At 37.7% G+C, this 24,342-nt stretch overlaps 1 protein-coding gene across 11 annotated transcripts in view; it reads right to left on the bottom strand.

The window, feature by feature from the left end:
• Positions 1-24,342, bottom strand: part of GRIA4 (glutamate ionotropic receptor AMPA type subunit 4) — a 217,661-nt gene that overhangs the window by 137,641 nt on the left and 55,678 nt on the right. For all 11 annotated transcript variants that reach the window (XR_007630986.1, XR_007630985.1, XM_050333055.1 and 8 more), the window contains exon 3: positions 8,412-8,651. Coding sequence is in view for 9 of the 11 variants with exons in the window: in XM_050333055.1 (XP_050189012.1) it covers positions 8,412-8,651 (240 nt within the window). In the remaining 2 variants the exon portion in view is untranslated. The remainder of the gene's footprint in view (positions 1-8,411; positions 8,652-24,342) is intronic.

The following is a 24,342-nucleotide window of genomic DNA, read 5'->3' as shown; positions in this document are numbered from 1 at the left end:
GGGACTCATCTGTATACCTGATGATGAACTTTTGATTTAAAAACCCCATATTTTTTGTTAATTTCAACCTTGATCTAATGTTCAATCATTTCAATCAAGAAGAAGAGCACTCTTAATAAAGCAATTGAAAACCTCTTGGAAGATTTTTCACATATAGCGAATTAAATGATGACCCTGATGGTTTACCATTACTGCTTCTCTTTGGTGGTAAGAAAAGGGGAAGGTGGAAAGTCACAATATCATTACTGATGCTGATGTTAGGATTCAGCCGTATTTTAGTTTCACGTGTGCATTTATTACCTATATTTTCAAGCTGCTACCACCTGCTGAGAGGATGAGGATAAGCTGGCATATTGCTGGTATAATTATTAATGATCTCACACTGGCAAAACAAGATCTACTTCAAACCAATTACTGATGAATAAGGCACATTACTCTATTTCATTAAAAACATGGAATTTGCTGTTATGGAGAACATACAGCAGCAGATCATATGTCAGAATTAGTACAGTTGTCTAAACTCACTGATATTTGATAAAACTTTTTTTTTCTCTATGTTTTGTGTATCACTTCGGATTGGCCTGTGCAAAATTACAGTATGACTTTGGTAAATAAGAAACACAGTGGTAATGGGATCCTAATATGTATGACATGATTCACCACCCATGTAGAGTGTTTGTTGAAGACAAACAGCTTTTTTATCACATTTAGTGAGTATTTTTTCCTGTTTACCTACAAACAGTTGTTTACCTACAACCGTCCTATTCTTGGGATGTATCTGGGCTACTGTAACTCCAAACCAGTTTGACCACTGAACTTAATGGATCTACTCTGAAAGAGGTTAACAGCTGATATAGTGAAAAAACATGATTTTGACCTCAAGAATTGTAAAGACACAAAATACGGAAAAGTTCAAACTTACAAACCAGATGTTACAGAAGTCTAATAAATACTATGAGACCATAAATACCATCCAGGTATTGGTTGCTGTTTGTTTTCTGGAATACAAAATATCAATAATTCTGCAATCTCATGATAGCATTGATCTTTATTTTATAATGGTTTGGGACATAACTGCATGATGCAGGTAAGAATCTTTCATTTTTAGTGGACACAGTCATGAACTTAAGTTTCTCTTTTATTGTCTGACATTTTGCCAAAGGTCAGTAGGATGAGAAATCCTTATTGTGGGAATCCTTCCAAACTTCCTGGTGATTGCAATGAAAAAGGAGACCAAGACCAACTGGATGACTGTGATTGAACAAAGTCAGATTCCCAACATAATCTTTGCAATCCAGCACATAGCTTGTTTCTCAGGTTTACCTGAAACACCTTGAGACATTCTAGCAGCTTAAGGCAAGAGCAATGCAAGTTTGGGCTTAACATTGCTATGCAGAAAACAATAACTAAAGAGCACTTGGTGTCAAAATAATTTTTTTCAGCGTTGTGTTGTAAGTTCACCCACAATTTGCTTTTTATTAGAAACATTTGGTTCTTGTAACTTATTTCACAAAGAAAAGGCTTGAATCAGAATTTTTATGAAGATAAATGTGTAGGTTATATATTTATATCACTACTGGCTTTAGTAAGCTTAGCTCTTTCAACTGAGGTAGTGAAATAAGTTTACAACTTGCTATTTTATTACCACTTTTTTCATTATTGAGACATTGACAAATTTGTTGAGAAGTGCAGTAAAAATGTCAAGTAAAGCCTGATGTAGGGCCAATTCTTTTACTGCATAAATGCTCAGCTAACGGTAACTTAACTTACTGAGTACCATATTACAATTATAGTCCTTCAACCTGATTTTACAATGTTTATACCTAGATCACTCAGAATGTTTTTGATCTGAGTTTTGAATAATAGGACCTATTAAATATTTTACAAAGGCTATATAATTGAACAGCAATAATACATTATTGAAAGTTGCTCAGTAGGAGAAAATTATCTTTTCTGTTCCTCAACTGCTGTAAAGAAGCCAGCCCCAATTTCCCAGAGAAATCATGAAAATTATATGAATATAAACCCTGAGGGGATGTATATAAGAGATCATCTGAGGTGGATGAAGCAAGCAGATTGCCACCGTAGTTATTTACTAACCTGTTCTTTAAAACCTCTAGTGGTACAATCTACTCAACCTTACTCTATTTCTAAGAATATCATCAACTTATTCAAACCTTATTGAAACATTTTTTCCTAGGAACACTTTAAATATGCCTACCTAATTCTATTTCTTGCCTTCATCTCAGTGGGTACAAAGAATTGATCTTTCTCCTTAATTGTCCAAGAATTAAAAAAAAAGAAAATCTCAATTTGTAAAGCTTTTTCTTACAGGTCATGTTTGAGTTTTTTTAAAAATATTCTTCCTCTCCTCTGGACCCTTGAGACTTTTATCTGTATGTGGTGGTCAGTGACCACCACAGTGCCATTCCAGCAATGGATATCAGATCCTAGTGCCATGTACCTGGTGCTTTCAAAAGGCAAGGAAAAAGTGGTGGGACACATTGCTGTCATCAAGATTTCCTCTATGTGTCTTATCCACTTGATCACATTCCATTATTCAGCTTACTGAAAATTTTTGATGTTTTCTTTTGCAGTGAAAATCTCAACATGTGACATGGCAGCATAGCCAGCAATATGAGGAGAGAACAATATTCAGCTTTCATTTCTCTCGTGAACATTGTTTTTCCAAATTTCAAAATAACAGTTACTTTATTGGAAACAGTATGGCTTTTTGTATGTACATTAACCTTATGGATCATCACAACTCCTGAAACATTTCCCATGATACTAGTGCTGAGACAGTTATTCTGCACTTTGATTCTTCCCTACTGTGTTTATACTTTATATCACATTCATCACATTTCACCTTCTTGATCTATCTATTTAGCAGGATCACTGTGAGCCCTAAACCAGTCTTGTATCATACCCTGGCCAGGCTGGGTATGATACCAAAGCCATTCTCTGTGCTGTCATGCAAATTCAAAGACAAATCCCTCGCACTTCACCTGAGACCTGCTCTTACTTTTAAAATGTGTAATTAGTAAAAAATTTGGGGTTGTGGTTTCTGCTTTTCAAATTGCCATGCTATAGTTGAACATCTATTTTCTTTTTTTTTTCTTTTTTCTTTCTTTCTGTGAGAATGTCAGGCCTGAGGCAATATCACTGGAGTTTCTAATCATGGATACACCAAACCTAATACTTACTAGCTGGGCCAGCTACTCTGCCAAATGAGAAAATTAGATTAGCCTGATAAACAGATTATAAATAAACGACTCCATAATATCCCTCAAAATAAGAGGAAGAGCTTTGAATTTCCTGCACCATTTCTGCCTTCTCCAGACATTTCCTGTTCTCACCTGGGATTCACCTATCCTCCACAAGTTCTTAGAGACAAAAGCCTAGAGATTGTTACACTATGTACTGTAGGATTAAGTCTAACAGGCCACCAGGACTTGTATAACCCTTCTGCCAGGTTTGATTGTCATAGAACACAACAGTTTCAACTTTAAAGGAGTTGCTACAAAAACACTATCCAGAAATGTGGGAAAATTAAATTTACCTTTTGCACAGTAGGTGAATTTTTCTCACCTGCAACCATAACTGAGTTGGTTTTATGAACACGTAATTACAACAAGCAACGGGGAAAAAAAAAAAAAAAAAGTATTAACAAGGCACATAAACAGAGTCACATGTGATGCCTAATTTCTAGATTTACAGTCCTTGCCTCTAGTGAACCAACTGCTAGGCCAGCTGGTAGCTCTACCCTTTGTGCTACCTCTCTTTATCACAGTCAGGGACTGAAAACCCTTGCTAGGAAACACAACTGAGTTCAAATGGATGCTGAAATCTTGTGAAAACAGTTTCCAGCTTGCTGGCTGCCATCCTCCCTGGTCTCCCATGTGTCTCAAGCTGCTCTACAGCCCCCCTACCACTCCACCCTGGGGTCCTTTAGCTCTGGGTAATCTCTGCAGTTTTATTAGCAACTTCAGCCATTCCAGGTCTCAGGAAAGCTGCACACAGCGTGGAAAACTAACACTGACCTCTTGTAGGCTTGACTCTTGCACCTCTCAATTCTATATTTCATATTGGCAATGCTAGGTTAATGTTGGACTTGATGACCTCAAGGGTCTTTTTCAATCTAAATGATTCTATGATTTTATTCTTTACAGCTTCTCACATCTCCCACATACTTCTCCATCCTTCTTCTGTGGCTTCAGGGTCCAACTTTTCTTTCTGGTGCCAGAAAACGCTGCTTTCAAATTCATTTGTTTCTTTCACTTAAATCCCTTTAGAGATCACATCAAATATTAACTGAACACTTCTGCCCCCCTGGACTTCCCTTTCCTCTGGGTATCTCAGGGAGACATAGTTTTCATTTCAGCCCTTTCCTACTACGCTTTGCATAACATGGTGTTCATCAGTGTGCTTTTTCCCTGTTCTGTGTTCCTGGCACTTTGCTGTTAATATTAATTGTATTAAGCACCGGGTGATAATTAAACCTTTTTATGGAAGGAGGGCAAGAGAAAGAGGAAAGTATTGAAACAAAAGGACCCTTCAGGCTCTAGCCTTCTGTGTCACTCTCTCCTTGCTCACTTTTCCCTGTTAAATAATGAGCTGAATTTTCCTTCATCTTTCTCTTAGGTCTAATGCCTTTTGAAAAACCTGTTCTCCTTTTCTGTAATGTCCCCTGCTAGATCCAATTAATTCTGTATTTTTGCCATTCTTCCTAGTATCTTCATCCTGTCACAGGACAGTGATTTTCCAGACTGTGACTTTGGCAGAACATCAGAAAGGAAGGTTTAACATAATAGCTGAAGTCACCACCTCATCAGAGTTTGTGAGGTCCAAGACTACTACATGGTGCAAATTCAAGTGCAGTACATGGGAACAACTTGGAGAGATGCGACAAAAGTGCACTCCTGACCTGAAATGAAATGTTAGCATAGATGCTCCCAGTGGTAAAGAGTTGAATGGAATGATACAGCAGAGAAACCTACCCCAATAATAGGACTTAATTCTTCAACCCCTAAGAGCAAGCAGCAACTGTCATATGCAACCAAGTCATGAAACAAGGAGGATGGAAAAGCTCCAGGAAAGCAGGTCTGAAAACAACATGCCCACCACTGCTGATGAAAGCTTGCCTAAGTTAATTTCATCATACTGCTTTCTGCCAACTATTTCTGCCTTTTACAGTACTGATAGCTGCTAAATACTGCCTTCTTCACAAGCACCTACTGTGTTGGGCTGGAATCTATGTGTATTGCTTACCTTCCCCCATAGGAGCTCAATCATAACTTCCCAGTTAAGCTGCAAAGATAACTTACAGGCCCAGGAACAAAACCAAAAGGCTGAGGGGATTCACATTCCTTCAATTTGCTTTGAGGGGGCTGCTCAGAGAGACAGGGAGACTGTCATCTGTCACGTAAAGGAAGGATCTCTGGTAAAAATGTGGACAAGGTTATTTTCTGGCCTCACTGACAGAGACCCTATGACTCAACATTAATGTTTGTGGTTTTTTTTTTTTTTTTTGCTTTTCCTAGTTACTCTGACAGTAAGAGATGATGCTTACTTTTTTTCTTATCATATCTCAAGTCCACATTAAATTTTCTCTTGTGTAAAGGTAGTGAAAATTTATTCAGCAATTGTGTCTTTATATTAATCTTAATACCAAAAGATGCATTGAATCTTATTTTCTCCTGCATTAAACTACATCACAAGACCTTTTAAGAATCTGAGAGACTATCCAGTGTAGTACCCTGCGGGATGATGGATAGAGTTAAATCTAGAGGAGATTCAGAATTTTAAGGTAAAAAGCAGCTGCAGCTCCCTGGATGGACTGAGGTCGACATGCTCCCCAGTACAACGATAAACATCTGCTCACAGAAACAGAACGGAGTGCAGAATGAAGTGGAGACTCTGTGGCCCCCCTCCATTCTAATCCCAACATAATAGGAGAACACTGTGGTACTAAGACCATACAGTACCTCTCTGATAAGGGAGAATCAAGATGTTCTGCTGCTGAAAGCAACAACCATTTCAAATCCCCTCCTCAGATGCCAAAGCACGAACCACCACCTCTACCCCCCTTAAATACACCAATCAGAAATAAAAGGTATTTATGACTAGCGCCACTCAAACTCCTCCCAAACATAAAGAAAATAGTACAAAAGTAAGTTGGGGATAGGAGGAAAGTGGGAGAAGACCTCCACCAAAACTACGGGGATCAGTCATCGGGCTGAGTCTGTCTTCTTCCCACCCTGAGGGATGCCCTGGGTGAGAAATATACTCTACGTGCGTTAAATGCTGCTTTTAGGAGTAGAGCTTTTGCTTGTGCTTACCCCATAGCACATCAGTAGATTGCTTCGTATCAGAGCTTTTGCTTGCTTAATACATGTATCAGTAGATTGCTTTAAAATGTATTTTTGCTGTAGACACTATAACAGACAACCTTCAAACCTTATTACTCTGTCACAATTTGCATTAATAAAAAGGGTTATTCTGTTAACTGTTCCTTGTAGTTGCCAGCAGTGGAAAATACCAGTTGCAGGACCCACTGAGGGGTCTTGGCTCTGTTGAGTTCCCCCTAACAAGTGAGGTTGAGGTACCCTGAATCTTGTGAATCTGTTGGCAAAGGGCATCATTATGAGATGCTGACAGACCATTGGGCACCAGTCTTGACTCTCCCGAGAATACTAGCAGACAAAAACCTAAACTCCCACTTTTGACATGACACATCCCCTGCATCCAAGCTGGCAAATGTCATCTCTTTATCAAAGACATGCTGATGAGTTCAGAGCTGCTGAGTTCAGTGCCATAAGAATCATTTACTAACCATGCTACTATAATAATGGCCCATCTTCATGAGCGAGGCAACCCATCTACGTCCTAAGGACCATGCTACTATAGACTGTTTTGAACTGTCCTTGGTGTGATTTTGCATGCTTAAAAATGATGTCTCAATCTAATTAAGCATGAGAATTTGGATGACAAAGGTGATTGCAGGCTGTGCACTCCTTCTCTTACCAATTTCCTGAACTTGTAGGACCACATTTGTAATCATGTGCTTGTTTTCTTTTTACCCATAACTATATCTTGAGCAGAAATACTTTTAAATTCCATTACATTTTTCTCTTTCCAGTTATCTAATCCCAGAACTTCCTTTATGGGTCAAGCAAGAACTAAAAAAATATCTAGTTTGAAAACAACAAACAAGCAATTATGGAACAATACAAACTCTTTCTTTCCATATTAATTTTGCTTTAAAATCAGGTATTTAGGTAGTATATCGAGCTAAAAACTCACTAAAATTTAGTGCTTGTAGATATGAGAAAACTGACTTCTATAGCCGTACTCAAATTATTAAACAGATTCAGTTAGGTCAATGTAATTCCCTCTTTCTACTGTAGGGTAATTATACTGGAATAAAGCCACTTTAATTCCAGAATATACAGTCCACATGGGAAACTATATTGAAACAGCTGTAGTAAAATAATTATTTGACTACAGCTATGCCGCTTGCTTCCCCCCTGAAAGCAAGTCATCAACATAAAAATCTTGCCTCTTTTGCAGAAGCTCAGCTATGTTGGCTCAAGCCTATTCCACAAACAAAGGCAGAAGGCTTTGCCAGCAGACTGAACACACAACTTGGAGGACAGATTTTACCTCTCAATTGCTCACTGAGTGGTGAGATGCAGAAACACACTTGCAGTTTTTTACCACCTAATCAGTTCTGAGCTGCTCTGGGATTTGGAATGGAGACTGTGGATACAAAATGTACACTTTTCTGTAATGAACTATGCATTTTATAAAAGTGTAGTCCAGCACAGAGAGAACTCCAGATGAAAGGAGTAGAAGATGGACTACTGCAGTACTCTCTCCCTCTGCTGGCCCGTGGATATCTCATGCCTGGCAGATATTGCCTCTTGCCCCCACTACTCTGCCACGGCCTTAGGGTAGACCCTTTCTGTGCCTTGACCTTCCAAAGTCTGCAAGTTCCACAGGCTCACTCGGCTCTCAGCTTAAACCAGTGCAGACGCAGAGAAGTGGCTGTTCCTCTCTGTTTCTTTGTACTGCTGTCACTTACAAAGTGAGTTGAAGAGTGAATAGAGCTGTAAAATCCTGCTTATTGAACTGTGTCTTTGTTTCACTAACATTATTTAAGAGGTTTTCGTATTCTAGACTTGAAGAACAGGCTTTGGCTGGTCAATTACATACTATGTACACACTATATCTAATTTTTGCAGATGAAGGAATTCTAGCTTCAGCCACATAGCTACACAATCAGAGGTATTTCACCCCAAAGGCCCCTTAAAATTTGACTCTCCAAGCTCTCAACGGGACATAAAAATTCACAACTCTTGAAAAAGTCATTTTAACAATAAAGATAAGAAAGCTGGGTCACAACTTACCTCGATCTGTGTCATACAGGAAAACAAAGCGGTTCCATTCATAATGATCCAGCAAGCTCAGGAGGGCTCCCCGCAGGGATGGCCGCAGCTGCAGCACAAACTGACTCTCACCCTCCGTGGGGAAACTTGGCGTGATGAGGGAGATGTGCAAGGCGCTGCAGAATGAGGTCAAGGTATGTACTGATCTCTTATCATATAGTCCAAAAATGGCAAAAACTCCTCTAGAATACTGGGAGCAAACTGAAAGAAATGAAAAACCAAACAAACAAGAGTTTAAGTGACAGAATATATTAACATGTATTTACACATTCCAACATCCCCAAATTTTTAATTTGAAGATTTCCAGTTCTGCCTGTATAGCTAAATTCAATTTTCACGTGTGTCTTGTTCTGGAAACCAACAAATGAATAGCTAAGTAACTTCTTTTTTTTTTTTTTTAGTGACCTTTGGGTCCCATTCATAGAATGTCACAGTATGTAGAATTTTTGTTCTAAAATAAAATATAAAATAAATAAGATGCTGGTTTAACCATAGCTCTGCATATTATCAGACATTTAGCATTTCCATTAGCTTAAGCTGAAAAGTGTTCACATTCTAAAATATGAAAATTATAAAAAACATGTTACTGACCTTGTAAGTGAAATTTGTACATTTTGAATTGTAACCTTTGCTCCCTTTTAAGCAGGAAGCCCTTGTGGTACATTAAAACTTCTAGAGACACTGTGTAAAAAGCTAGTTCATGAATAATCTCCTTGACTTTAAGAGGGCAGTTGAAGTAAAATATAGTAAGTCACTGTGATCAGAATTTTGCCCCAAACCTTTTATTTCTGCTCTGTGTTAATCTCAAAAACAGAAAACAATTGACCTGAATATATATTCCAAGTTTTGGTTTGCTCTTGGAGTCATTTAAGACATAGAGAAAGACTTTTATTGATCTCATTAGACTAGATAAGGGCTTTACTGATCTATGCACATAAAAGCAAGCATAAAATACTGCCTTTCTAATTCATAAAGGGTCTAATGAAGAACATTCCATTTTTTTTGAAGCACAAAAAAAGTTATTACAAACTATGTGATCGTTAACAGTGTTACCTATTCCAGAATCACAGAAAATGAAAAAAGGAACAATCCATCTCGGGATCATTGTATCCATTTTCTCCTAAGTATGTACTTCCTATGCTCTCCTGTTCCAGATCCTCTCTTCTCGAAATGCATTCTTTCACATACCCTAACCATGGGAAAACTTAAGACACACCCTTTTAACTAGATGATGGCCCTCTCTCTTCTAGCCTGGAGGTCACAGTCATCCTGTGAGTGCAGCACAGTGAGGGTACAGTGCACACTGTTAGCAAGTTCAAATCAGTTCAGCTTTAAATCTTTCATTTTACATTTACTGTATAAAGAGTTAAAAATACAGTTGGTGCATTTCTCTCCTAAAATTTGGGTTATTTACCCAGTTCTGATGCCAGAACTGGAGCAAGTGGCTTGAGGGCAGTTTTTGGATTTTATGTGCTGCTCCTCTGTTATGGCTCCCATCCTAAGGATTTTCATAGCCAGATTAAATATAAATAAAGTTTTTTCAAAAGCTTTCCTTTCCCTATGTTCACCTTTAATATATTGATACACACCTCTTACAAACTCTCCCAGTATTTTCTTTGCTGGACCACACAACACATATTCCCTTAAACCCATCAAACGACTGGCTTGCCATTCCACTAATCATCTCAGGAAGCATTGTTCTGTACTTTCCCAGTTTCATTTCATCTTGCTTGAACACAGATGACAGACATGTTGAGAGTTTTAGTTGAAGGTTTTCTGCTTCTTTTTACATTACTTGCCCATCTCTACCATATTTCTGCTGCCTTGTCCTAGTAGGACAACGCACTTTTCTAAATCTGCACCTCAGTGATGGCTGATGATCACGCTGGGATCAAAATCTGCTCCTTTTTCCTTCTGGGTCATTTGCAAATGATAAATTTCTGCTTATAACATAATATTTTTATTAGTCACTATTATTTGTTTTCCATTATGACACATCTATTACTGTACTCCTCAAAATTATTTACTTTCACAGTTACATTCTTAGCCTGCTCTGGTCTTATATCTATGTATTTATATGCCTCTTCAGCAAATTCCATAATGGTACTCTGACTTTTTATCTCTGTGTCTACTGTAAAATTAGCCACCCAATATCTTCCTGCTGTAGGTGTGCTTCTCGAGCCTTGTACCTCATCTTCTACTACCATTTATCGTCATCTTCTCCTTAGTTTTGTTCCTGCCTTTTAATTCTCTTGTTTGTGCCTATTTTCATAAATCACTTCTCTTAAGAGTATGTCTATTTTATTTCACACTCTTGGTAACTGGAAGATATGGATTAATCCTGTGCTTTCTACCTTAATAACTTCTGGTTGCATTTTATGACATTTTCTGTCTATAAGCATACTTTAAAGCTTTCTTTCCATAAAACCTGTTCTATAACGTCACTGATCATACGTATCACAACTCATTTAACAGCTCTACTAAGAAGTCTTATTATATCTTGTTATTGTATCTGTCCTTCAGCAAACCAATTCTTGAAGAAGCAGAGAAGAAAGAGGTCATTCCTCTATTCTTATTAGTCATCACACCTCTTCTAAGGTCGACATTCTCCTTGAGTGAAAATCAATGTGAAGTATCTATTAGTTTTAAGTCTCCAACTAGATTTTCCTTCTTTTCTGTCCCATCATCAATATAAAACAGGTTCAATTATTTTCCTATTTCCTGTATTTTTATTTAAATATGTAAATGACCTTCTACTGTTGTTTAAAAGTCCTCTAGAAGTTTCATTTTTCAGTGAAAGTCCTAACTTAGGCTCTTATTTCTGCAGCAAATGCCCTTTATACCTTCTCTTTTTTTCAATACAATCTTTCTCACTAATAATCCTTTCTAAAATACTTATTTCTTATATCTTCCCTGTATAATCATTCATTTAGTTCTGGAGTCACATCCTGCTTACTAATTTCCTCTGCAAAGAAATTTCTCAGTGTTTTAAAAGTGTTTCTGTGTGGATACGGCAGGCCTCCTCTATTTTCAAACACAGTGCAGTTAACTTTGCCAACTGAAATGACTGAACACAAATCTCATGTATGTAAGTGGTAGTTACTTAACGTGTTTTCTGTTCAGAGAAATTCCTTGCTAAGGTGCTATGGTGCCTTACTTCTTTGAAGTTTTACAGGGGCACAGGATACTTTTGTAACACATGGTCCATACAGTAAAATTCCACATAATGAAAAATTCAAGAAATCAATGTCAAGCTGTGAAATTGTATACTTAGTGGAGTTAAAGCTCAAATTCATTCTCAGGATGAAGGAAAAAGATAAACTTGAAATTTAGTTAAATAACATTATATGACCTTAAAGTACTTTTAAATAAAAGTATAGGAATAATAATTCTTCATGTTCAAAGCAAACTATCCTTGCCACAGTCTAGATCCAAATTGATAAAACATTATCTGAATACCATTAAATTCCTGAAATAGCCAATCCAAGAAAGCTTGTGCTATTATACTTAAGACCAAGACTGAGAAGTAACTGAATATCTGTCCTTCTTTGCTCCTTGATAAGGAAAAAATGCTAAGATGAAGGTTATGAGAATTTTTTCCTACTCAGTCCAAAACCCACAGAGAGGAAAAATGCCTGTGACACTATGTAGATGAGGCTTAAACATATGCAGAGATCCTGCAACTCTCCTGAATCAATTTTACAGTAATCAGCAGCGACCACAAAAATCAGCAAAGCCACGAGGATTTGCATTCTGACTCACTACTGTTCTCAGAAAATGCCTCCAGGCAAACATGACTACCTGGATTTCCCAATTCTTTATCCATTTCTCTTACACTTCTAAAGGCATTTTGCCTATTATAAATGCACTAAACTATGCTCGGTAAAACAGTCACATATTAGCATTCTAAGAAAATTTTCTTCAAGATTTTTTCCCTCACAAATATAAAGCAGTGACAAATACAATTTCATGAGCATACTTTGAAATATATTAATAATTTAAACCAGACATCTCTTCTTAGCTGACAACTTACTGTCTGCATCACATCTATGATTTTCTCCTGCGAATTTCACAATGCCATCAGTTTGACCAAAGATGAGATGAATTTGGAGGTCAGACTCATAGAATCATAGAATGGTTTGGGTTGTAAGGGAGCTTACAGACCAAGTAGTTCCAACACTCCCTGCCCATGGGCACAGACACCTTCCACTAGACCAGGTTACTCAGAGTCCTATTCAGTCTGGTCTTGAACATCTCCAGGGACGTCCACAACCTCTCTGGGCAAACTGTTCCAGTGACTCACCACTCTCACAAAAAAGAATTTCTTCCTAGTATCTAATCTAAATCTACTCTAAGTTTAAAGTCATTACCCTTTGTCCTGTCACTACATGTGCTTGTAAATAGGCTCCATCTGCCTTTCCTGTAGGCTCCCTTCAGGTACTGGAAGGCTTCTCTAAGGTCTCCCTGGAGCCTTCTCTTCTCCAGGCTGAACCCCAGCTCTTGCAGTCTGTCTTCATAGGAGTGGTGCACCAGCCCTGGGATAACTAAGTGGCCTCCTCTGGACTCTTTCCATGTCCTTCTTGTTTTAGAGGCCCCAGAGCTGGATGCAGTATTCTGGGTGGGGTCTAATGAAAGCAAACTAGAGGAGCAGAATCACCTCTCTGACCCTGCTGGTCACAGTTCTTTTGATGTAGTCCAGGACATGGCTGGGTATCTGTGCAGCGAGTGCACATTGCCGAAACATGCTGAGTTTCTTGTCCACCAACACCTCCAAGGCTTTTTTCCCAGGGCTAGTCTCGATCTGTTCTCTGCCCAGTCTGTTCCACTTGGAACAGACTCCAGAGAAGATATTGCAATGCATCTAAAATAGCCAAAAAAATATTATTCCAGGAGTTGTAATATGAATTAAATATGCTCTATTCTAGCAGATTGAACAAAGTGATAGTACTATCACTTTAAAAAAATACGAGACTCACAGGAAAAGACATCATAATGTCAAAATGGTAAAAATTGTATACTACAGGGTTTACTGAGACACAGTCAAGCCACATGCGGTCTTCTTTCTCAATGAGAAAAGTACTTCCTAAAGCCTCTGTTATTGTTTTAAAGATTGAAACAGAAATCTATCTTGAAAACCAACAAATTCTTCTTCTTCCTTTTATCCCTATAGTTTAAATCCTCTAAATAATATATTTACAAAGTGAAGTCTGATAAACAGAGTACAGCTGGTCTGCTAACAATGTGGAGCTGTGGCCCTGTGGAGAGAGAAGCCCATGGTGGAGCAGGTTTCCTGACAGGAGCAAATAGGTACCAGATATGGGTACCATATAGGCAGGAATCTGGAAGACCTGCAGCCTGACATCCAAGTAACACAGTAAATCCTGCTTGAGAGTCATGGCTCACAGACCCTTTGTCTTCCAGGATACAGGTTCTGGAATGAGCATTTTAAAATGCTTTTCCCTATGCTTTCAGCTCCTACATGGGAAGTCCTGGCACAGTTGGTTGTTACAGATATACTGACAGACCCACTGATCTGCCATAAAAACACAAACTGTGGAACCACCAAAACTGAAAGACCCAGAGCAGTTTGCATTCTGAAATTTTTCAGATAGGAAGACATTCTCTTCCCTTCCCCCTATGCTTTGGAGATACAAATGGGGAGTGGGCAGTGTGATCTGTCAGTAACAACTTAGCCTCTGACTCTTCTAACTGCTCTCTCTGCTCCCCTAAACCAGCACTGGATCCCCCAAGGGACACAGTCGTTCGCTAACTTTTCCAGTATGGGTCCTTGCCATGGGCTGCAGATTTTCAAGAACTGTTACACTGTAGGTACTCCCCATGAGCTACAATCTTTTGGGAAAAGACTGCTTCAGCATGGGTCCCTCACAGACTATCATTCCTGACAGAAAACCTGCTCCACCATGGGCTCCCTTCTCCACAGGGCCACAGCTCTTTTCAAGAGCCTGCAGTTTCCTTCAGGGCACATCCACCTGCTCCAGTGTGAGGTCCTTCATGGGCTGCAGGTGGATCTTTGCTCTCCTGTTGACTTTCATGGACTGCAGACCAACATCATGCCTCACCATGGTCTTAACCACAGGCTGCAGGGTTTATGGATCTGCTCTGGTTTATGGATCACCTCCTCCTCCTTTTTCTCTAAACTTGGTGTCTGCAGGGCTGTTTCTCTCACATTTTCTCAGTCCTCTCACTGTTCTTATGCAGTGTTTTTTATCCTTTACTAAATGTGTTATCACAGAGGCACCACAGCGTCACTGATAAGCTCAGTTTTGACCAGTGGCTGGTCCATTTTGGAGCTGGCTGAAAACTGGTCTCTCCAACACGGGGGTGGCCCCTGGCGTCTTCTCACAAAGCCTGCCCCTGTAGCCCCTCCTCCCCATCAAAACCTGTCCACGGAAAGCCAATATACAAAATGTATTTAGGGAGTCACACTTCCTTGCCACCACAATAGCATATGAAGGCTTTAATGTGAGATATGTCTGCAATGCTATCAGTGGTCCATGTCCTCGTTGACAGTCATCTACTCTCTATTTTGTTCAGCTGCTGTGCATCTGCATATGCCAGCATTGATATAAAAAAAATACTTTGTGAATTTTCTCAACCTAAAGAACTCCTTCCAAGAGGAACAGCCTAGACGTGCAGAGATGCAAGCTTTACACATGAGATGAAGCACAGAAGGGAGAATCATTCAATGCAAATATGAAACCACCTCCCAAGGTCAAATGATTTATTAACTTATATCTATGAAAGCTCTGACACCTGAGATGAGATTAGGCAGTATTTCTACAACAGCTTTGAGATTAGAGTTTCCTGTTAAAACGTCAAAAGATGTTTCAGTTCATTTTGCACAGATCCTCCCAACCATCTCTTCCTCCTCCGAGATTTCTAATCCACCTCCTCCTGATCCCTCCACTGACCTCCACCTCCTGCAAGAGGACACAAGGCCAGTCAGGGCTCTAGAATTAAAAGACAAGCAATCTAAATTTACCCTTCTGTAGTATTAAACCATCTTGCACTTTAATCCAGAATAGATTTGATACACAAATGCTCTTTCTCGGTTGTGTTTGAGACTACTGACTTAATACTAAATTATGCTGTTGCGGTAGGAAAAATTCGCAGCACTGACACCAACTTAATGAGATACCTTCATGAATTAAATCAGTGATATAAGATGACAGATAGGATTATAAAAGAGAAAACATTGTTATGTAAAGTGGGTAGATGAAAAACATTCCAGATGTATTAGGACCAGTTTACTACTACTTTAAGAATTGTCTGGAATAGAATAACATACTTCTAAATACTATTATTTAAAATAGGGCAAAAGGGAAACAAGGAGTTTCTTACAAATTATATGGTTAATACATCCAACAACATCCTACAAACCCCTATTCATGTTATATTTATAGACCCTGCACCCTCTAAATCATCATGTACCTTTGTCTTTTGATCACAAATTGCTTCAAGCAAAAAAATTATCTTGTGTTTAAGAGGCATACAACACATGTCAGGTGGCAACATACCTAAAGTATTTACAACCAGAAATAATATCCCATCATTACTTTAACTAAAATCAATTTATTGCTCTACAAGTTAATACATCATTAATGATTAAGGTGAACAATAAGAGACTAAATTAATATCTTTCCAGTTTAAAAAAAAAATAGAAGAAAAGAAAAAAAAAGAGTGACAAACATTACCTTCTCAAGTACTTATTCCTCTCAAACATTTACCCTCCTATAATAGGATATTGCATAATGAGAAGTCTGGTATGTTGGATACTGAATCTCTGAAATTAAATTCATACTCTGGAGCAAGTCATTTTTCATTCCCATGTCTCAGTTCTCAACATCTCAACTGTCTGTTTTGTTGAGGACTATACACACTTGACAGGAAGGTCAGTCTCCTATTAGGTATTTGTAAAAAGTCCAGCTGACTCAGATGTGGCTTCTGGGTGCAACCCCAATGTGTATGAATATCTAGTGCACCTTTATCTTGCAATTCCATAGTAAATTCAACAGACAGATCCATCAAACTTAAGGTACAGATAATTCATGAATGTGTTTTACCCACAGCAATGGGTTACTTCTAGTACTCTTTTCTAAGTGACCTGCCAGTTTATTTAAAAATACTCTCCTAAGAACAATGAAAACCTTGGCTTAATGTACTAGATCAAATGGTAATTTGGGAAATGCAGTTCTGTTTGTTCAGCTGCACATGTGAGAACATACTGCAAAACAAGGTACAAACTTAGTACATTTTTTAAGTAATTGTTATCTCTCCCCAAACCATTCTTGCGAATTGGCTCTAAAAGACTATTTCTGCTCAAAGTCAATTCCTGAAAAAATGGCAGAAAGTAATAGTACATTTCTTGCCCATGGAATGGAAAATGGAATTAAATTATCTTAACTAACATGCATGGTATTTTCTTCTTTTAAAATAAATTTGAACACTGTAATATAGTATTTTGTGTGCAATATCTTTTATCAGATTACTAAGCTACAGAACATTAACTTTAGAAGGTTATCATGAGAGATGCCCAAAATAACAGAGAAGACCATCGAGACCAGGCAAGACTGGCTTGTAGATCCAACTGCTGAACTCTTCTCTATGCCTCATATAGAGCAAGATTTTCTTTCCACAAATTAATACATTGATTAAAGCTTCCTCAAAGACAATTCCAAAAGAAGTTGTGAAACAAGCATGTGTGTCTTGCTCATGTATGGACACACAGGGAGAATGGCAGGGACTGTCTCACCTGGTTCTTGTCACCCAAAATCAGGGAGTTAATTTCTAAGGGTTTTTCTCCTTTTTCTAAAACAGAAACAAAGTACATTCAAAAGGCAGATCATCCCTGCTTAAAACAGGGGACAAATTAGGTGTACTGATTCATTCACCAGAGGTACCTATCTGGTTTTGGCTGCAAAAGGAGACTACACAACTATGAAAAGTTTGGCACCCACATTTAGATAGATACATTTAAAATTGTTCAAAAAAAAAAATCACTGCAGGAAAAACTCTTTTTCTCCTCTTTTCATCCCTGGATTCAATATGATTTGGAGCTACCATTTTCTAAGGCCCTTCTCATATGACCAAAATAGATCCCTTACAGACAAGGGCTACAGGTATTTCTCATGTACAGACCATGTACCTCTATTTTCCTAAAAAGTGCTGACAACTCTCATCTCTTGATGAAGAACACAAAGTAGCTTGGACTTTCATAAATTTCTACAAGCAAAACTGCTTTAAACTTTAAGTGCTTTCCATCTGAAAACTTTGGCACCACTAAAGTATTTTACTTTCATTAACATATAATTCCACATAATTTAAATCCAATGGAACATTTTTGCAGAATAAGAAAAAAAAGCTTCCACTGGGTTTATTTACAAAATTTCTCTTTCCGCTGTGCCTTGGCTAATCTCTTTGACAGAACACTCTTCATGAATTCCACATTTGCTGAACAAATCTTTTCTCATTTTTAAACACACTTAACAGCTCTGTCTGTAATAAATTATCCAGTCTTTGTGCCTTTGTCCTTCAGCCCTGTGCACTCCATGGATCTGATATTTATAGGTTTCTGGCAATGCACATACACGTGCACATCCCCGGCTCTGCCAAAACTTTCTTTTTGAAAGCTGTCCCATAGAGAATCCACATGAAGCATTTACCTTTCACAGTGACGTGAATGAGAATCCACATTAGTACAGAAGTTCTTTTTTGGCTATTTTTAAAAGCTGATAAAAATATCAGTAACATGTGAGACAGCCAGGCTTTTCAAAACCATAGTAGTTTTTTAAAAAGTTAAACATGAAGGTTTTGCTAGGAAGTTACTATGACACTGGTAGGTTTTCTCAAGGACAAAACGTCTATAGATATCTTTTAATTTTTTTTTCCTCCTTCAGGACAAGGGCTTAGAGAGGCATAACAAATTACATGGAAATTAGACTGGACTTCAGTAAAAAAACTGGCTTATGGAATCAATGGTAAAACTCCCAGGTGCTTAACTGAGGTGAACATTTCAACTCAGATGCTTGTGGTGGTTAGAGATCTTCTTGCAAAATCATATCATCTCTTCAGTTTGCCAGCTGAGGGAAAACTCATCTTCATTAAATGAATATCTAGAGAAATCATGTTTTATAACTTATCTAGATTGTCTGTAGGATTAAAGATTTTTTGCTATTCTCAGATTGATTCATTTCCTTATGAGACATACTATTTCTTTCAATTCAAATTTGAACTTCATCCAAACATTTCTTTGTAGAGAAAACAAATTACTTTGCTGCTTATTCCCCCCCCCCCAAAATGTAAGATTTTATAAAACCTGCTTCCATATCCCATTGTAATGAAACAGAACAAAGAGAAGTATGAATTTTGTTTTAAGAAGTAATCCTTTGATGGCCCACTTCTCTACAACATTAGCTTTCTTTTTTCCTTTTACCTTGAAAAGGGAGAAAATAGGCATATTTAAACAGATGTTTTTCTTTCCAGAAGAAAAAGAATTGGAAAAAAAATCAATTTAATCAATTTTAAATGGGAGGGTATCTTATGAAGCGTGTAGTTGATTACATAAAAATAGCTTTTTATACATAGCTATGTAATCACAGTTGTTTGGTTTTTTTTTACACGTAAGAAGAACTATTTGTAGTTTACAGAAAAAAATAGTGATAATTTTTCCTTCCTTTTGGAGAAATACAAATTAATTTTGCAGTACTCCTGCCAGCAAAACTGTCATTGACAGCAATTAACTGAATTACATTAGAGATGTGAAAGGTGAAGACATACAAGATGGCTCCTGATCTAATCTGTTTTGATAAACGCATTACCATCATTTACACCTCAAATACTGTTTTCAGTTCTGGGCCCCTCCCTACAAGAAAAACATTGAGGCACTGGAAGGAGTCCAGAGAAAGGCAACAGAGTTGGTGAAGAGTCTGGAACACAAGTCCTGTGGGAAGCAGCTGAGGGAGCTGGGGTTCTTTAGCCTGGAGAAAAGGAAGCTCAGGGGTCTTTTCCAACCTTAATGGTTCTATGATTTTATAACTCACACTCTGAGCCAGTGTTGCTTATGTCAAGCATTGTGTTCTATTTTCACTGAACTGAAACAAAACATGAACTCTGCTGTAATTTGAGGAAGCATGAGTAAAGCATTTTTTAAAGTATTGTGGAAGTTTGGTACTATGCTTCCATATGACTTTAAAAGAGGACTAACCACTTAACCACTCTCTCTGACTTAGGAAGTATCTCTGCAGATCACTGGAACATCTAGAAAAAGGAAGAAATAGAAGGTAGGTAATCATGAAAGATGTGAATAACTTTGTCCAGTGTGAAGATAGATGTGCTTAGCTGTCTGTCATTCAAACTTGAACAAAGATTTTTTTTTTTTCTATCTGGTTTTTAGTTTTACCTTTAGAATTAAAGTGTGTCCTTAAGAGGCATTGCCCACTGAAGTGCAATGATCTTTGTCCAGTCCAAGCTTTTGAATGTGTTGGCTCAGGTGAGGCTGGGATTCTACTTTCTTCCCTCAGTAGCAGATTTCACACCATCAAGAGTCCCCTCACTAGAAACTTAAATAATTGCCTACTTTGATTCATGCTATTGCACAAGGATACAATCTTAAATGATTCCTCCTACTTTGCTGTTTACCATTTAGAATGAATGAAACCATGGATTCCTCTTGGCCTCAATAAGATCAACAGACATTCATCATACAATGTTGATTAAATAGCATTAAATAAAACACTGTTTTCTTGGCCACTCTTACAACTAAGTATCTAGTTGAAACTAGAGTTACTATTGGATAAATGGAACACGGTATCACACCATGAGATTATATTACAACTTGATCAGAGAGAAAAAAAACTGTTCACAAGATTTAGAAACAAAATTCTGCAGCTGCCTTCTACAACCCATGACTGTATACTGGTAGAACAACAGTTGCTGACAAAGTGCACAAGGCTCTGCTGAAGCTGCTCCCCAGCCAAGATGTGCTAACACCAGTCAAGGTGTACCTTCTGAGCTGACATTTCAGAGATCAAGATTTATGAAGTGCCAATTATTCTACCAGTCTTGCCACATTTGAGGACTTGGTTTTATTTAGAGTGGATAAGAGATTTCTATGCTTCCATGAGTTTTATTCTGTGATAGTGCAAGAGCGTTCTGAAGAGTAAATAAATTTTAAAAATAATGTGAAATGTACTATGCCACATACATCCAAAATGTACTTCATGATTATTTTGGTTGTTTCTTCTTACATATGATGATTGATAATTCCCAGAACACTTAGGTGCTTCTAACAGCCTAGGATTACTCTATAAATTGTACCATCTTACTGTTTCTACTGCTTTTCCTAGCCTTGATCTAATGAACTAGCTAATGGTACCTGGAAGGATAGACAAGTGAAAGCCAAGGAGTTGGTAAATTTTCACTCTAATTCCCATTTTAAATTCCCATAGACATGTCACTTAGCTATCCTGAGTTTTCCAATCTGAAAACCAAAGATTCTAACATTTCAGTTAGAATATAACTTCATATAGTTGAAGTAATGAATAAAATATTTTTCAAAGAATTGCTGAGTATAGATAACCTTATTATCCATCACTGGCCTGTTCAGCAAGGATTCTCTGAGACTTCTTTCATCATTCTTCATATGATGATCTTCAAATACTTCATATTTCATCCCTCTCTCAAAAATCCTAGGCACTATTACTCTTAACTTCACAAAACCAAAACCATCTAAAGAGATTTTCTCTCCTGCTCTTTCCAGAAATTTGGGTCTTAGCCTGTTTGGGTGACTAGAGATATCTGGGAATCATGGTTACTTAAGATGTCTCATGCTGAACTCAGATTGTGTTTTTCATACTTCGTACTTGTTCCTTTGTGTTCCCTGGTTGTTTTGACCACCTCACTGCACAGAAGTTTTTCCAGCATCTTGTAGCTTGCCTGTTTTTCCCAGATAATTAAATGATCATGCTAAGGGACTTTTTTAGATATAGATTCTGCTTACTACAGACATGTAATACCAAAATGACATTAGGGAAGTTACAGTCTGTGAAGTACCAGAAGTCCAGAATTTAAGAAACCCTAAGCTAGCCCCCTACTACCCTTGTCCCCCTCTCCCCCCCCCATTTTTCCCATGTGCCTTGCAGTTTCTTTTCTATTCATTTTAGGAGAGCTTCTTCTTAGCCTCCCATGATTGTGCCAGTGGGAATCAATAACAGGTACAGTTGGGTGGTTTTAAAATCTTATACTTGACATGGATGAGTGGAAACGCATGTTCCATTGTCTTCCCTTTTTTTGCCACCAAGCAGTTTTTTCTTTCTCTGAAAAACTAGTCTTTCAACTTCTTTTATGTAGAAAAGGCATTTCTAAAAAGCCATAGGTCTCAAATAATAATAAAAATAACGAGGAAAAGGAATTACCCTTCTAGAAATAAAATATAAGTGAAGCTTTTGACCAAGGTTATTTACAGTGAAAGCCATTCACCTTCCGAAGGGAAGAACAGCCTCATCAGATCTGAGTTCAAGATACATCCTGGCCATGCCCTGTGTTTAATGACTTCAAGCTCTAACTTCTTGATCTGAAGGCCAGGTTTCAGCGAAAGCAGCTGAAACTGGCACACAGTGTCAAATGCTGTATTTAAATGGAGTATGCTTTCTAAATAACTCCTTCCAGCTAACACAAGACTTAAGAAAAGAAGTTTAATACATGTCTAGACACATTTGTCTATACTTTGTAAGAATATGTATGCATGTTTTCTAATTCTGTGGATCACAAATTCTTCTATTCTAATGCAAAGTATACAGCTGTTTGTTTTAAACACATAAATGTTGGCTTAGATGTCTTTAAAAGAAATATGCAGATAAGCTGAATAAAGTACATCACTTTGTAACTGCATCTAACATATTTGTCTTACATACTTATCTGTGTTTAGTTTAACAAGGAGAGTTTACTTCATTTCAATTCTGGGACAAGAGATACTTATGGAAATGAATGTGCTATTGTCTGAGAGCCTAACAGTTGATGAGAAGAGAATGTTTATGTACTCTCATAAAGCATAGTTACCACACACAAAACAATGTTTCACATGAAATAATTATGTCGTACATTTTGTTATGAATGAACACCTCTTCTGTAGCTCTGTATTTATAAAACATTTAACAAAATGGTGTCTCTATCCAGAACCGAAGCTCTTAAGGGCTTCCAGACAAAAAGCAGACTGTAGAACATAGGTAAAGGTTTTCAGTGCTTGGCATGACCTGCCTTCCCTTGACTCAAGTAGCCATTCTGAAACACAACACAATCTTTAAATAGGCAGAATTTGTTTAGCATACCTCATATTCTCCTCTAAGAGCAAAATTGCCAACTTGCATTAAAATCAACTGATGTCACAAAATTGAATTATTATATTCTTGACTACAGTAATGACACAGCCTTCCTTCCAACCACTGCTGTCTTTCATGGTATTCCCTAAGACACAAAAATATGGAAGAACAACATACTGACTTAAAATCATAAACCCAAAGAAATCAAACTGCTTCTCAAAAGCTACCTGCCCATTGTTCCAATTTGGCATGCTTTGATACAGATATTTGGGTTCCTATCCTGCACTTGGCACAACAATCCAAAATGCTGTTTCCATCTCTTTTCCTACGACAATGTCAGGTTGTGAGCTTATAAATGAGAACAGTAATCTGTAAAGCATAACAAAAAGATGGCAAAATGTATTCAGACCATTTAAGGGAGAGAGTATTGCTGGTCTAAAACAGCTGTCAATATTCAGTTTTATGCATCACTTCACATCTTTCTACATGCAATGAGTTTTCTTCATTTCACAAGAAATATACCTTCTGAAGGCAGAGATCATGACTTCTGTAGTTGGAAACTGGTCAACAAAAAGAAAGAAGTGACAGAAATATGTTTTTCAGTTATCTTCATTTCTTCCAGAGTTTTCAGCTAATCTTGCTTTCCCTCTACCATATTTTCAGGCACTGTCTTAAGCATTTCCCCAATTTCACTAATTTAAAATAGGAGCACAAGCCCTCTCATTTTGTTCTCTCATATCTTTGGCAGGAATGGGGCTTCATCCATAAGGCATTTTGAAATGGACTATCTATAATTGGGATTTCTACAAAGCTGGGAAATGTGCTGGTGATAGTTTTAGAAAAGGCAGATAAGAAGGGAGCTGAGATTGTTTGGCTGGCACGCTGTTATCTCAGTGAATGGACCAAAGGCGGGTGAACTGTGGGGTCTGGGGGAAAAGGAGGCAGATTGTCAAACAGACTTTGCCATTACAAAATATTTTTCTTTATCACAGTTATCACAAGAGATTTAAAATAGCTGTCAGGTTATGTAAACTTCCTTTTCTGTTCCAAGTAGCCTTTTCAATCAAAACCTATGTTTTTTCATTTTATTTTTAGACTTTAGGCTTACCAGTGAGCAATATCCTCCCTGTTCTTTCATATATCAATCTTAGCCTGCAAAACAGACCACCGAAATTTAATAAAGCATTTAACAGTTTGATAGAAATAATGCAAGAACACATCTTTGTGGATGTACTAAAATTAGTTTGCTGTAAAGGCTGCTTTAAGAATAACAAAATATTGTAGATATCATCTTAGGCATTACGTAAGGCTAGTAGCTTCTATGCCAGCATTTGCAGAAATAAGCAAAATTAGTTCAGCACAGTTCACAGCTGTGATCACTGGAATGAAGCTCAGGGTCCAGGGGCCGTTAGCTCTTATACTCTACTGAAAAGGAAACTGTATTTTACCACTGGTCCACTGAGCCTGATGCTAATCATTTTTAAATGGCCTGTTAGTTGCCTCAAGCTACTTTTTATTTCAAATTCTATTAACATTTGTGTTTCTTTAAACTACTT

This window comes from Myiozetetes cayanensis, unplaced genomic scaffold, assembly GCF_022539395.1.
Source record: "Myiozetetes cayanensis isolate MyiCay16 unplaced genomic scaffold, myiCay2020 scf5-8, whole genome shotgun sequence".
In the NCBI taxonomy this organism is placed as follows: Eukaryota; Metazoa; Chordata; class Aves; order Passeriformes; family Tyrannidae; genus Myiozetetes; species Myiozetetes cayanensis.
Note: the sequence above shows the minus strand (reverse complement) of the source record. Positions and strands in the feature narration are given on the sequence as shown.